This window comes from Mya arenaria, chromosome 14, assembly GCF_026914265.1.
Source record: "Mya arenaria isolate MELC-2E11 chromosome 14, ASM2691426v1".
Lineage (NCBI taxonomy): Eukaryota > Metazoa > Mollusca > Bivalvia > Myida > Myidae > Mya > Mya arenaria.
In genome coordinates this window covers 21,118,723-21,133,938 of record NC_069135.1, presented here as the reverse complement: position 1 = coordinate 21,133,938, position 15,216 = coordinate 21,118,723, and the positions used below count along the sequence as shown (strand labels likewise).

Genomic DNA, 15,216 nt, shown 5'->3' with positions numbered 1-15,216 from the left:
GTTTCAGGACTTAGACTCTTGCACTGAAATTTTCTCGGGTCAAAGGTGACACTTACTTGCGAACTTCGGTTCACTGACAATATCTCACGAGAGGTAGGGTCCATTGAAAGCCCTGTTTAAATATCCTTGTCGGATAGCATGATTTTTTTCGTATTCAATACCGTTCTCCCGGGACTCGGGTCTACGAAAATCGATTTTGGGGCAAAAAAAGTACGGCCAGGGAGTAAAAAGTACGGTCGGTCCGCTGACCAGAAACAAGAACTTTTTTTTGGCCTTACCTTCAAATATACATTCAGATATCTTAAAAATATTACAACTTACATTCAAATATCTTAAAAATATTACAACTTACCTTCAAATATATTTTTTAATTAAAAAAATAAGTGGGGGCTATTTGACCAAAATGGGGGCGTTTTGACCAAATTGGGGGCGTTTTGACCATTTTTTTGCAGTGGTTGCTATTTGACCAAAATGGGGGCTATTAGACTTGGGGGCTATTTGACCAGGTTCCGTCCGAAGTACATGTATGCACCAGTTTATGAATACCACGTACTACCTTCTCCAGAATTCCTTAAAAAGCCATTGAATACCTCATAGCAAAATTTGAATACATCCCCTGAAAACGCCATGCAATACACTTTGAGTTTGGCCATCTTTGCCTAGGCCAATATTGAGTCAACCTGTAGTTTAATTATATCCACTCCACCGTAGGCATGAGACCTGAACAAGGAAAATGTTTTTAAAAAAAACATAGCTTCTTAATGACTGTAGCTTAATATTGCTTATTTTTAGAACATCCACTTCGGGAACTGGAGCTCGCAGGTTCAAACGAAGACTTCAATATGTTTTATTTTTCTTTCACAATTATTTTATATAACTTGATACACAACTTAAAATAAACACTTTGAATCTAAAGACTTCTTGATGGACTGAACAAATGGAAACACTCTTATACATCTAAAGGGAGAACACTCAAAAATATATGAAACAGACATTTTGAACAATAGGCCTATATGCTCAAAACAGGGTTTTTTACTAAATATTTAAACTATTTATATATATTTCACCTAAATTTATACTAATATAAGTTTTATTTGCAAAATAAATGTATTATTCGGTAGTTATTTGGTATTATCCGGTATTATTCGGTATTATCCGGTATTATTCGGTATTAAGAGTAACCGCATTACACCATTCGGAGCTCCTCGGCCATTTTTTCAAAAACAACTTTGTTGTTTTCGATAAAATGGCCTAGGAGTTCCGAATGCGCATTACACCAGTAGTACTGGGAAATATTGGTACTTCAATAATATCTACGAAAGTTGTCTACCCTTGTAGTATTTATTGATGCGTTATACAAGTCACATGGAGGACCCAAATTGTCTATTTGAAATAAGAACTAGGATGATTATCCCAGACCCCTTGTATGTAAACTAGGATTATTCTCCAAGACTACCTTGAATGTCAGACTAGGATAATTCTCCCAGACCCCTTGTACGTAAACTAGGATTATTCTCCATGACTACATTGAATGCCAGACTGGGATAATTCTCCCAGACCCCTTGTATGTAAACTAGGATTATTCTCCATGACTACATTGAATGCCAGACTAGGATAATTCTTCCAGACCCCTTGTATGTAAACTAGGATTATTCTCCATGACTACCTTGAATGCCAGACTAGGATAATTCTCCCAGACCCCTTGTATGTAAACTAGGATTATTTTCCATGACTACCTTGAATGTCAGACTAGGATAATTCTCCCAGACCCCTTGTATGTAAACTAGGATTATTTTCCATGACTACCTTGAATTTCAGACTAGGATAATTCTTCCAGACCCCTTGTATGTAAACTAGGATTATTCTCCATGACTACATTGAATGTCAGACTAGGATAATTCTCCCAGACCCCTTGTATGTAAACTAGGATTATTCTCCATGACTACATTGAATGTCAGACTAGGATAATTCTCCCAGACCCCTTGTACGTAAACTAGGATTATTCTCCATGACTACATTGAATTTCAGACTAGGATAATTCTCCCAGACCCCTTGTATGTAAACTAGGATTATTCTCCATGACTACATTGAATGCCAGACTAGGATAATTCTTCCAGACCCCTTGTATGTAAACTAGGATTATTCTCCATGACTACCTTGAATGCCAGACTAGGATAATTCTCCCAGACCCCTTGTATGTAAACTAGGATTATTTTCCATGACTACCTTGAATGTCAGACTAGGATAATTCTTCCAGACCCCTTGTATGTAAACTAGGATTATTTTCCATGACTACCTTGAATGTCAGACTAGGATAATTCTTCCAGACCCCTTGTATGTAAACTAGGATTATTCTCCATGACTACATTGAATGCCAGACTAGGATAATTCTTCCAGACCCCTTGTATGTAAACTAGGATTATTTTCCATGACTACCTTGAATGCCAGACTAGGATAATTCTCCCAGACCCCTTGTATGTAAACTAGGATTATTCTCCATGACTACCTTGAATGTCAGACTAGGATAATTCTCCCAGACCCCTTGTATGTAAACTAGGATTATTTTCCATGACTACCTTGAATTTCAGACTAGGATAATTCTTCCAGACCCCTTGTATGTAAACTAGGATTATTCTCCATGACTACCTTGAATGTCAGACTAGGATAATTCTCCCAGACCCCTTGTATGTAAACTAGGATTATTCTCCATGACTACATTGAATGCCAGACTAGGATAATTCTCCCAGACCCCTTGTATGTAAACTAGGATTATTCTCCATGACTACCTTGAATGCCAGACTAGGATAATTCTTCCAGACCCCTTGTATGTAAACTAGGATTATTCTCCATGACTACCTTGAATGTCAGACTAGGATAATTCTCCCAGACCCCTTGTATGTAAACTAGGATTATTCTCCATGACTACCTTGAATGTCAGACTAGGATAATTCTCCCAGACCCCTTGTATGTAAACTAGGATTATTCTCCATGACTACATTGAATGCCAGACTGGGATAATTCTCCCAGACCCCTTGTATGTCTGACTATGATAAATCTCCCAGAACCCTTGTATGTCAGACTATGATAAATCTCCCAGAACCCTTGTATGTCAGACTATGATAAATCTCCCAGAACCCTTGTATGTCAGACTATGATAAATCTCCCAGAACCCTTGTACGTCTAACTAGGATAATTCTCCCAGAACCCTTGTATGTCAGACTGGGATTATTCTCCCAGGCCCCTTGTTTGTCAGACTAAAATAATTCTCCCAGACCCTTGTATGTCAGACTAGGTAAATTCCCCCCAAACCCTTGTAGGTAATAATAATACTCTATGTATGTCAGGCTATGATAAATCTCACAGACCCCTGTATGCCAGACTAGGATAATTATCCCAGACCCCCGTATGTCAGTCTCAGTTAATCTTACAGACCCCTAAATGTTAGACTAGGATATATCTCACAGACCCCCTTGTATGTCAGACAATGATAATTCTCCCAGACCCTGTGTATGTCAGACTAGGATAATTCTCCTAGATCCCCTGTATATCAGACTAAGATAATTTTCCCAGACCCCCTGTATGCCAGACTTAGATAATTCTCCCAGACCCTCCTTGTTTGTCAGACTAGGATAATTCTCACAGACCCCCTGTATGTCATACTAAGATAAGTCTCCCAGACCCCCTGTATGCCAGACTTAGATAATTCTCCCAGACCCCCTTGTTTGTCAGACTAGGATAAATCTCACAGACCCCCTGTATGTCAGACAATGATAATTCTCCCAGACCCTGTGTATGTCAGACTAGGATAATTCTCCTAGATCCCCTGTATGTCAGACAATGATAATTCTCCCAGACCCTATGTATGTCAGACTAGGATAATTCTCCTAGACCCCCTGTATGTCAGACTAGGATTATTCTCCTAGATCCCCTGTATATCAGACTAAGATAATTCTCCTAGATCCCCTGTATGCCAGACTAGGATAATTATCCTAGGTCCCCTGTATGTCAGAATAAGATAAATCTCACACACCCCCTGTATGTCATACTTGGATTAATCTCACAGACCCCCTGTATGTCATACTAGGATAAATCTCACAGACCGCCTTGTATGCCAGACTAGCATTTTTCTCACAGACCCCCTTGTATGTCAGACTAGGATAAATCTCACAGACCGCCTTGTATGCCAGACTAGCATTTTTCTCACAGACCCCCTTGTATGTCAGACTAGGATAAATCTCACAGACCGCCTCATATGTCAGACTAGGATTAATCTCACACACCCCTTGTATGTCAGACTAAGATAAATCTCACACACCCCCTGTATGTCATACTTGGATTAATCTCACACACACCCTGTATGTCATACTTGGATTAATCCCACACACACACCCTGTATGTCATACTTGGATTAATCTCACACACCCCCTGTATGTCATACTTGGATTAATCTCACACACCCCCTGTATGTCATACTAGGATAAATCTCACAGACCGCCTTGTATGTCAGACTAAGATTATTCTCACAGTCCTATTGTATGTCAGACTGTCTCTTTTACTCTATGGTCATTTCAAAAACAACAAAAGGATCTCACTGGAAATGTGGAAGTATGGTGTACTTTCACCAGTTATAAACACATGTATTAAGTACATACAGTCTGAATAAAATTTCACTGGGTCTGAATAATGCATCAGCTCTTCTTAAGAAGTTTCAGCTCATAATGCCTTTTGAGTATAGTTATTTGATGAAAATTTATAATCTTATATAATACATAATAGCCCCATCTACATGTATCAACAAATATATAGCACAATCGCTTTTAATTAATAATTTTGATTTGCAACAATATCTTCACAAAATAAAAGCTTAATTCCTCAGTTCAAACACAGTTTATATGAATTTGCAATTTTGAAATTCATTTTAATTTGTAACATTGAGATAATATAAAAGTTCTTTACCTTACAATATTTTGTCAATTGCATGTTGATAAGATGGCCCCATATTGTATAGCCTAAGTAATGAATCAACTGAGATTGAATATCTTTGCTCCATGATACAGTCATGTAGCTAAGTTTATTGGCTTTCCAAGTATCATTTAAAGAATGCAACATCCGAGCCATTAAGAGTGTAAGACTAAACATAATGTATGATTGTTTTAAATACATTCACATCAGCTTATACATGTATAAAGTTATTATTCAAACATGATATTTTTTTTAAAGGATAATTAAACTAAGATTGTGTAAAGATTTCGGATTACAGACTAAATTTAGTTAAACAAAGAAGGAGTAAAATCAGGATCGAAAAATAATTTCGAAATAGCGATAATTTTGGATAAAAGGTGTTCGGAATAGCAGTGTTCAACTGTAATTGTGTGAAATTAGTCTAGTACACTGGTGACACATCTTCATTAATATTTATCACACAACAGATGACAACTCAAATATCACTCGCAATATTATCTGTATTGTCTCCTTCATCCCATTTATCAAATAGTTCAACATATTCAAACTTCTCTTTTCCTTGACCTCTCCTATTGAGAGTTTCACTTAATCTATCAACAGTTACCCTTTCCATTCTTTTGACTGACTCTGGATCAGGACCTTGTTTCACATTAGCAGTGTCTTTATCAGTATCAATGTCTGATCCTTCTTCACTACCTTCAATCCCCTTTTCACCATCTGTCTCCACAACAACAGCACCTTCAGCTATAAGTCTATTCATTTCCTCATCTAATCGTTCTTTATTCTCCTCAGCAAACTTCCCTTCAACTTCTATAGTTTTCACCTCTGCTTCTACTAATCTTTCTTCAGCTTTCTCCGTTTTGATCTTCACCTCTCTCAGAATTATGTTTGCTTTGTTCAACCTTTCTGATGCACTGCTTGCTACGATTTCTGAACCTACAACACAATTCAATAGTTAAGTTAAAGTATATTTAGTTGTAAGGACATTTTAGAATAAAAAATATACATTCAAATTATAAATGTATTGCCTTTCTACTGTACTTTCTCCACTGTTATACATCAAAACATTTTTGCTGATAAACATATAGCTCCATGTGGGCACTATAGATATAAATACACAGGCCTGGTTTCTTAAGAATGGTATTTTGAAAAAGCCCTAAAATGCATTTAAATCAGAAGGGGTAGGGGATATAATTTTATGATTCATGTAAAAATATAAGCCAGACCTTTTTTATAACATTGTTTTATTTGAGTGTGTGCGTGTTGATGCCTATTCCAATAGACTTGTCCTTACTGCATCATGCATTAAAAACAAGAGGCACATCAGTGCCTGTGCTCCACTGGCCAAAAGGTTCAAGCAAAGACCACCTAACAAACATTTTCGTCAAGTTTCATAGAAATACAATCATCAATTTTTGAGGAGAAGTTATTTAAATTTTTGTTTTACTTTAATAGCTCTGGCTGCCATGTTGTGCAGTGGACCGAAATGATTTGGGCAATTTGAGTAAAGGAGCACCAAACAAACATTTCTGTCAAAGGTCATCGGTTTCGACGACAAGTCGTATAAAGTTTTTTTTATTTTTTAGCTCTGGCAGCCATGGTGTGCAGTGGACTGGAACCATTTAACAAATTTTGGTTAATGACCATCCAAGGAACATTTCTGTTAAGTTTCATCAAAATCTGATCATCGGTTTCTGAGAAGATGTTCTTTTAAGGTTTTTCTATTTTTTTGCCCTGGCAGCCATGTTGTGCAGCGGACTGGAACCATTTGAGCAATTTTGGTTAAAGACCACCCATGGAACAATTCTGTCAAGTTTCATCAAAATCTGCCTATCCGTTTCAGAGGAGATGTCGTTTAAAGATTTTGCTATTTTTAGCTGTGGCGGCCATATTGTGCAATGGACCAGAACCATTTGAGCAATTTTAATAAAGGACCACCCAAGGAACATTACTGTCAAGTTTCATCAAAATCTACCGAACCGTTTCAGAGGAGATGTCGTTTAAAGATTTTGCTATTTTTAGCTCTGGCGGCCATATTGTGCAATGGACCGGAACCATTTGAGCAATTTTGGTAAAGGACCATCCAAGGAACATTTCTGTTAAGTTTCATCAAAATCTGATCATCGGTTTCTGAGAAGATGTTCTTTAAAGGTTTTTCTATTTTTTGCCCTGGCAGCCATGTTGTGCAGCGGACCGGAACCATTTGAGCAATTTTGGTTTAGGACCACCCAAGGAACAATTCTGTCAAGTTTCATCAAAATCTGCCTATCCGTTTCAGAGGAGATGTCGTTTAAAGATTTTGCTATTTTTAGCTGTGGCGGCCATATTGTGCAATGGACCAGAACCATTTGAGCAATTTTAATAAAGGACCACCCAAGGAACATTACTGTCAAGTTTCATCAAAATCTGCCGAACCGTTTCAGAGGAGATGTCGTTTAAAGATTTTGCTATTTTTAGCTCTGGCGGCCATATTGTGCAATGGACCGGAACCATTTGAGCAATTTTGGTAAAGGACCACCAAAGGAACATTCCTGTGAAGTTTTGTCAAAATCTGCTTATCAGTTTCAGAGGAGATGTCGTTTAAAGTAAAAGTTTACGCACGCACGCACGCACGCACGCACTCACGACGGACAATCTGTGACGACATAAGCTCCATGGCCTTCGGCCAGTGGAGCTAAAAAGCTAGAGAGCATGCCCCCAAGCACCCTAGCAAACCATGCCTGAATGCCAAGCTGGTCTAACTACGCCCCTGCTTTCAGTTTATAAAAACAAGCATAGAATATCTTCATGTATTACAGTACCCAGATTATACGTGATTAAAATAATGACACTGAAAAGTATATATTCAGGGATTTTATGAAATGTGAAGTCTCTAAATATATATGTAAATGTTCAACTATTGTACAAATTCAAATGTATAAGAATATAATAAATATTGAGAATAAGAATATAAATATTTATTTAGAGTCACAAAACTTCTTCAGCAATAAATAAGAGCATTAGTAGATGAGACTGTTCATGTACCTGTCATGTATGTTAGTTCAGCAGCTGATTCCACAAATCTTTCTGCACATCTCTGTACTTGGTACAGGTCCTGTGAAATTTATGTACGGGTAAGTCATTGTAGGAGTAAATTCAATACACAATATCTGCTGAAATGCACAAGCCTGACACAATCACATTGCCAGAGATCCCATTGACGAATGCAGAGTAACAGAATGTGTCAGGCGTGGGAATATGACAATGGACAGCACTAAGCTTATTAGAACATCTTGCCAGTCTTGTGACAATAGAAAGTCTAATGCTACAGGCCTCGATGGGGCTGTATCATCAAAAATCATTGGAGAAATGTTGTGCATACATGTAGGAGAGATTTTCAACAGTAGTATCTCTCATAGGGTTTTTGATGGAACACTCCCCTGCAGATGTATACAGTACATTGTCTGGCATTGTACAGTAGAAAACTGCAATGACCTTCAGAATTTTGGGGGCCTATAAATTTCATTATTCCACCGTTTTTAACTTGGTATGTTTAAAAATAGTTTCTTGTACATCATAATTTCTTTAGAACTCATTCTTTACTTAGAATTCAGAAACACTGATAACAGTAATTGATTGTGCTCATGATACTGATTAAAGACTATTGTTCAAGAAAAACACATATATTTTTCGAAGAAATTATTGACCATATTAAATGAACACCTACGTCTCTTTTCCTCCTTTTCCGTTTGACCAAGTCCCTTCCCTGCAGTATGAGGTCCCAAAGCCTAGCCTCCTCTGTTGGATCTCCCAGCACCTGTAGCTTGAGTTCCATCATGAAGATCACAGCTTCAATAGCCTACCAAAATATAAAAAAAACAAAAACATAAAAAGTTTTTTAGGAGATCTAAATATATAATAACCCTACATGTAAGTGGTGTTTTTTTATCTTTATAAATAGTGAAATAAATTGATAATAAACTGTATAATTGTACATTTTCCGCTTAAGGGTATAAAAACACATGCACATGTACATTGACTTAAGTCCATATCTTTAGGCATAAGATAAATTTATTAATAAAGGCAGTAACTACACATCCAATAGGGAATTTATAAATGCATGTACATGTATGCAAACATGTAAAAGTAAATAAGACATCATATTGAACAACACATATAAATTCCTGTTTGAAAGGGCTGAACTGTCAACATCCATTAAAACTAAAAGCATATGTGAAATGAATTATTAGCTAAAATCGTAGAATAGTACCTCTTGATATTCTTTTTCTGCCTGTTGAAGTGCTAATGTTGTCTGAGATAAGACACCCATAGCATTTTCTGCTGCAAGAAGACTGGAGGACTTGATAAGGAATTCCCTTGAAAGGGTCCTTGGGTCAGGTTCCTTAACAATAAACAATGACACGTAAACAGTATCTGAATCCTTAAACAATAAAAAAAAAACCTGTTTAAATAAAAAAAAACTGTTTATATATACATACAACAATAATTTTTCAAACAATTATAGTGTCAGCTTTTACAGTGACGTGGTTGTCGTGTTGAAAAGCATGAGCATACACTCATATAATATTGCTTTTAAAACAGATTCATGCATCATCAACAATATCCCGTATGCTTAGCTGTCACATAGTCCCAGACAATATAATATCCGAAATACTATGCAAGTTGTCACAATTACCTCAAGATCTATCTTTGTGTCACATGACAGCTTGAGAAAAATTGCAGGAGAGATTAGTCCTAAACAAACTTTAGTTCTTGGGACTCTACTTATACTGAATGACGTAAAACGTCGAGATATATTGAACTTTGTACGCAATTGGCAAAATGCTGTCCGGGCCGCCATGTTTAATCGATTTTATTGAGAGAAAAAATCGAACGCACTCTTCTGTTTCTCTCCACACGCTCTCTGTCGATGCTGACTATTTTCTTCTTTTTTCTCTCTTTTAACCTACACAATTTGATCTTATATGATCGGCTGCAAAGCTGAAGTGATCAGAAAACACAAGGAGCATGAAATAAACTCATGCAATGACCTTGAACAGTGGAAATGATGAGCTAATGAACGGATATACTAAAGTTGTGGTGGGTGGGGAACGTTTTCCTGCACTTTTTAAAGTGCAGTGAGATGCTTCGCTTGCTTCAATATATGAGTTCATAATTCGCTGATCCACCTTTGGAATTGAGTTAACGTTTGGTTTCTATTGGCAGTGACCTTTAAAGTTATGGTTATATTGAAAGTCCAATTTCATTCGAGTTCGGTGTGCCTGCTCAACTCCCCCCCCCCCCCCCCAGGCCACACACACACACACACACACAAAATAAATATAATGAACTGGTTCTTGTGACATCGTATACAAATCATTTTATACCCTTAGGAAAATTTGGTTGGTCACACCTGTCGAACAGTCAATACTTGTAGTCTAAAATAATAGACGTGTTATACGGATTTGCCTAGCTAAAGAACTTCGGCGAACACGTTATATATTACCTTTTTGGATGTTTAATGTGTTGTATACATCAAAAAAATAAATATCAACATTAAAGTTATGGAAGCCAGAACTAGGATTTGCCATATCAAAAATCCGTCAACGTACAATTATTTGGACTATCAATACTTGATGTGTATCATGTACAGATTCAAAAAGATTGTGTGCTTTAAATCGAGTCATTTCGTAACCATTTTGTACCTCCGATATTTGGTCATTTCGTACCCTTTGCATAGTCATTTCGTACCCTACCTATAATCATTTCATACCCTATATTGTATTTATATTGAAAAACTGTAATGGGTTGAAGAATGACTGAATTAGTTTACATATATATGAAAAAATATTAAACTAATACCAGTATTCTGATCTAATAAATAGATTCTTTAATGAGGTGCCAATCATGGTGCGAAACAACTTTAATTTAATCAGTCGGGCGGGTTTAAAATAATCAAGATGTGGGAAGTTCTGTGGTGTCACTTGTTTAGTTCTCTTTCATTGATACTTTTGACATGACAATTTTGTTTCGGGCCTCTAAGGGGAATAAAGCATTGTTCAAATGTTAAAAAGTTAACGCTTATTAATTATAGCTATAATTTGTTCGGTCAGTCAGGTTCAGTGACCAACAATAGGTTACAGAGTTATGCAGCAACAAAATATGTTTCAAAGCATACGAAGTAAAACATTAAATATATGCTTTCCGGTGGTTTATAGAGATTTATCAGTGAAATAAAAATTTCATTGTTTTGAAATTTAAGCCCATTCTCACATCCAGATCAAACATCAGCACGCACAGGGCTGGGACATAATTTTCAACGATGTTCTTTTCGCATACAGTTTGGCGCGCTTTTCTGAAACCTACAATAAAATGTCATTTTTATATCCTTTCTAGCATATTCTAAATACATGATAAGAGTTTGCTTGAAAGTCAGGTTAAACTCATAATGATTAAGCCTTGTAATAAATGCTCGCTTATCTGCAATTACATTGGTTGAAGATGAAGGTTGTATTCTGAACATTGTTAAAGAACATAAGTATGCATTTACATGCAGCTCCTTAAGCCTCTTCTCCGCCGACCGTCCACCCTTGCAATAATGGCCCACTTCTAAGATCATGCTGCTGATCAAAGTCCCTGGTCCTCTACTTGGTTTGTTTTTCCAGCCTCTTGTCACTCACTTGGTAATGCAATAATAAGACATACTTTAATTGTCGTATTTTTTTCTAAACTTTTGTCAGTGTGTTGCTAAATATAACATGGTTTTGCTCCAAACTATCTAGAACAACCTCATTCTTGAATTATAACCTTAAGTAAAAATTGTTTTAGGAAAGTCATGTACAGGTACAAGTACCACATTTAACCTCCAAAAGGGTACTAAACTTGGAACAATTGATAGTGGCAAATATGGTTTAAAGACGTGTTAATTATTTTGATTCATTGTTTATTTCAAATGCGCCTATGTAGCAGAGCCAAAGTTAAAGCTGCAGGAAATAATTAAACTCGCCCGTTTTCCCGTTGAGAAGAACAATGAACATTAGCTGACGCTTCTACAGGTACACTGGGGATTTATTTTACAGACATATACAATATGTGAACATAGCCTTGGTTATTTCGTTATATTCGTGTGTTGTTTTCACTTATTTAAATAATTTATTGAATGTTAAGACTTGCCAATATCGGGTTGGGTGTTTTCTTCAATGTCGGATCAAAAAGATGTATTGTTATGTACAGCTAGTACGTATGAAACATTATTTATTTTGAGCCCATCCGATTTGTAGTGAGCATCTTTGAATCATTTCGACTGTCTTAAACCTATCCGATCTTATGCCCACATCGAGTGCCCAGCGCTGCGTTTATTAGGCCAAAAAAAAAATACCTGTGTTTCCGGTAACATGGCGGAAAAAAATAGGGTCGGTCGGTCGGGATTTTTTTTTACAGTTTCGATTTCATACAAAATCCTGTTGCATCAAATCAATTATATCATATCTAAGCTTACCATAATTAACAAAAAGTCAGAAAAAAACAGCATTGTTTAAAGTCTGAAATCATTCCCTTAACCTTCAACTATCGTATTTTGCACATGAAATTTGGTGTTCATTTTGTATAGAATACTCCTTTATACGACGCGATCGATTTTGAGAACAAATCCAGCACTTCAATTTCTACAAATCTATGATGATATTCTAGCGAAACAGTTATTTATCCACTAAATTTGTTAATTTGCTTGAAGAAAATCGCCGATTTGCTTGTCAACTGTTAGCTCTCTTATGTGGAGGTAGGTTAATAATAGAACAAGTAAACGCGGATGTGGATTTATATTACATATCTTATTTTATTATTTATCATTTATCATTATTCTCGTAACAATTAAAGTTTCATTCATATTCGTAGTGAATTCAAACATTTCGGTCATTTTTTTAAGATTCCTAGACGACGATTATTGATTATTATATTTTTTCGATCGTATGGTATTTTCTTACCAGCCTAGACGAAATCCTGGCAATCAGATGGTATCATACGGTATCCGACCGACCGATTTAAATACAAACCATAACCACGCGCCTTTGATCTTATTACCGCTCGTGCTCTGACGTCACAAACTGTACCGTTTGATCTGCAGCCGACACATTCCTATAAATGTGTTGTTATAACTTCCGCAGGTTTTTGTTTGGATTTCAGTTGATGGGACTTAAATTAGGCAGATAAATAACCATTGATAACTGCGGACAAATTAATGTAACGATTAATGAAATGTGACCCTCGCAGTTTAGCCTGCATGAATTCGCACCGCCTAATCCTAAGAAGCCTGCATGATATACGCAAAGCCTTATGTAAAAATAGTAAGTTCTATTTTGGACATGGATAAATAACACCGCGAACTATATTTAAAATATTTTCATTATGAAGACAGTAAAACGTGTCTCCAGTGATCAACCACGTGTTCTGACCACAAACATGCGTTTGCCAATTTGAAGATATCTGACAGGGATCGCCGAACTCCGCCATTTTGTTTCTCTCTTGACAAAGCGTCGCGGTAATATATACTCAGGAATGAATGTTTATTCTCCGGAAACAGAGACAGACAAACAACGAAAATAACGACGATATATTTTATTTTTTTACTTTTATGCCTAAAAAAAGATTACGGTCGGCGAGGAAAAAATAAGTTCGGTCGGGTTACCGGAAACACAGGTGTTTCTTTTTGCCTTAGATCTGTTTGATGAGACAGTCGCGTCGTTCGGCTTTGCAACCTCGCTTGTTATGGGCGATAAATCAACTATAGGATCCCTGTGAATTTCAGTTATATATTATTTGTAATAGACGACAAGAAAATAGTATTCACGAAAAAAGATGCAAGGTTGTTCATGGTTAAGTGTATAAAGAAATGGTCAATTTATCAATAAAATAGTGATTGAAAATATGTTACTAATTATACAAACAAATGTCAAAAGACTTTGTACATAATTATGCAACTTGGAAGAGAGTCGAATACTATGTACATATATTCACGTCGTGAATTGTACTACCATCATACCACTCTAGTACAATTATTGTAAAAAACTACTTTCATTACAATTATTAGAATAACTTTGAGAAATGTCCATGATTTTCAATTGACTCTAAGCGTAGCAAACGACTAATATGGTTAATGTTTTATGAAACCAATTCTACCAACGAATGTGCAATGGTAATATATAATGATGTTCGGATGTTTCCATTGTTTCTCTCTCTCTCTCTCTCTCTCTCTCTCTCTCTCTCTCTCTCTCTCTCTGTTTCGTATATTTTTGTGTAGTGCTTGACTAAATGACTAAGGCATTATTACTTCAAGATGTACGAGTACGTTGACATGGAACAGAACTGCATGCCCACAGATCAATTATGAATGCCTCCTTTAAAGGTATTGCGAATATCAATATCGAAAATTAGCAACTAAATGGACAGTCTATGCAGATTTTCACAGAACATTTTGCTCGACTCAGAACTCATAACACGCACTCCGGTAGACTTTTGAATTTTTTGGCGTAATGAAATTTTAGATTATAGTGAAACATGGGCGATGCTAGGAACTTTTTTTTCGAGAGTAAAAATCAAAATGTAACATACTATTTTATGTGCTTATTATCAAAATAATGTGACATGTGCTCACTGCCTCTGATGCTTTGAATCGAATATTATTTTACAATAAGGAATGTACTAAGTCAATGTGTCCACGCGTGTTGCAGAAAACACATTTCCAAGAAAATAAACAAACAATATGCAATTCAATTTAAAGTTCAAAATAGACTTAAAGGACCCATATAGGTGTGTCACATGCTGAAGTTCACGGCTGGTCCGATTGCATGTGGTTCATGTATCTACGTTTTGTTCAACGTCAGAATGTTGGCATTGTAGCATTGGCATTTAATTGGCACAACATTTTTTTTAAAGTCCGCATCCCATGTTCATGTACATTTCTTCTGTTGTTCCTTTTTCTTCATCTGAATTCATCCCCTTGTTAGGAAAAGTCATAATCCGTCCACATCAGTGTACATATATTGTTCTGTCGAAAGAAACCTGTGGCTGAAGAAAGAAAATGTGATGTTTGATGTAATTTACATAAACATTAGTTTTACAATGTATTGAGAAAATAAGCAAACCAACCAACTATCAAAATTTAAGCACATATCATTATGTAAATGCATAGCCTTCCTTGTTTTGAACATTTAATCACCATTATATACATAACGAGAAGCCCAAAGGTTTCATTATTGAAATTTTACGCTATGTTAACAT

At 36.2% G+C, this 15,216-nt stretch overlaps 1 protein-coding gene across 1 annotated transcript; it reads right to left on the bottom strand.

Annotated features, from left to right (window-relative positions):
- Window positions 1–5,031: 5,031 nt before the first annotated feature.
- Window positions 5,032–9,789, bottom strand: LOC128217935 (uncharacterized). Its single transcript, XM_052925401.1, has 5 exons — window positions 9,638–9,789; window positions 9,212–9,343; window positions 8,669–8,800; window positions 7,987–8,056; window positions 5,032–5,898 (listed from the first exon to the last, which is right to left on the bottom strand). Exons 2-5 carry the CDS (start codon window positions 9,269–9,271, stop codon window positions 5,438–5,440), a joined length of 723 nt encoding a protein of 240 aa, XP_052781361.1. The 5' UTR covers window positions 9,272–9,343; window positions 9,638–9,789; the 3' UTR covers window positions 5,032–5,437.
- Between the last annotated feature and the right edge of the window lie 5,427 nt (window positions 9,790–15,216).

Bases quoted from the DNA above. Each gene is read 5' to 3' on its own strand.
- LOC128217935 (XM_052925401.1), bottom strand. From the start codon at position 9,271: ATGGGTGTCTTATCTCAGACAACATTAGCACTTCAACAGGCAGAAAAA. The intron at 8,057-8,668 runs GTAGGTGTTCAT...TAAATTTCACAG, and splicing joins GGAAAAGGAGGAAAAGAGAC to GACCTGTACCAAGTACAGAG. The intron at 5,899-7,986 runs GTACATGAACAG...ATTGTGTTGTAG, and splicing joins TGAACTAACATACATGACAG to GTTCAGAAATCGTAGCAAGC.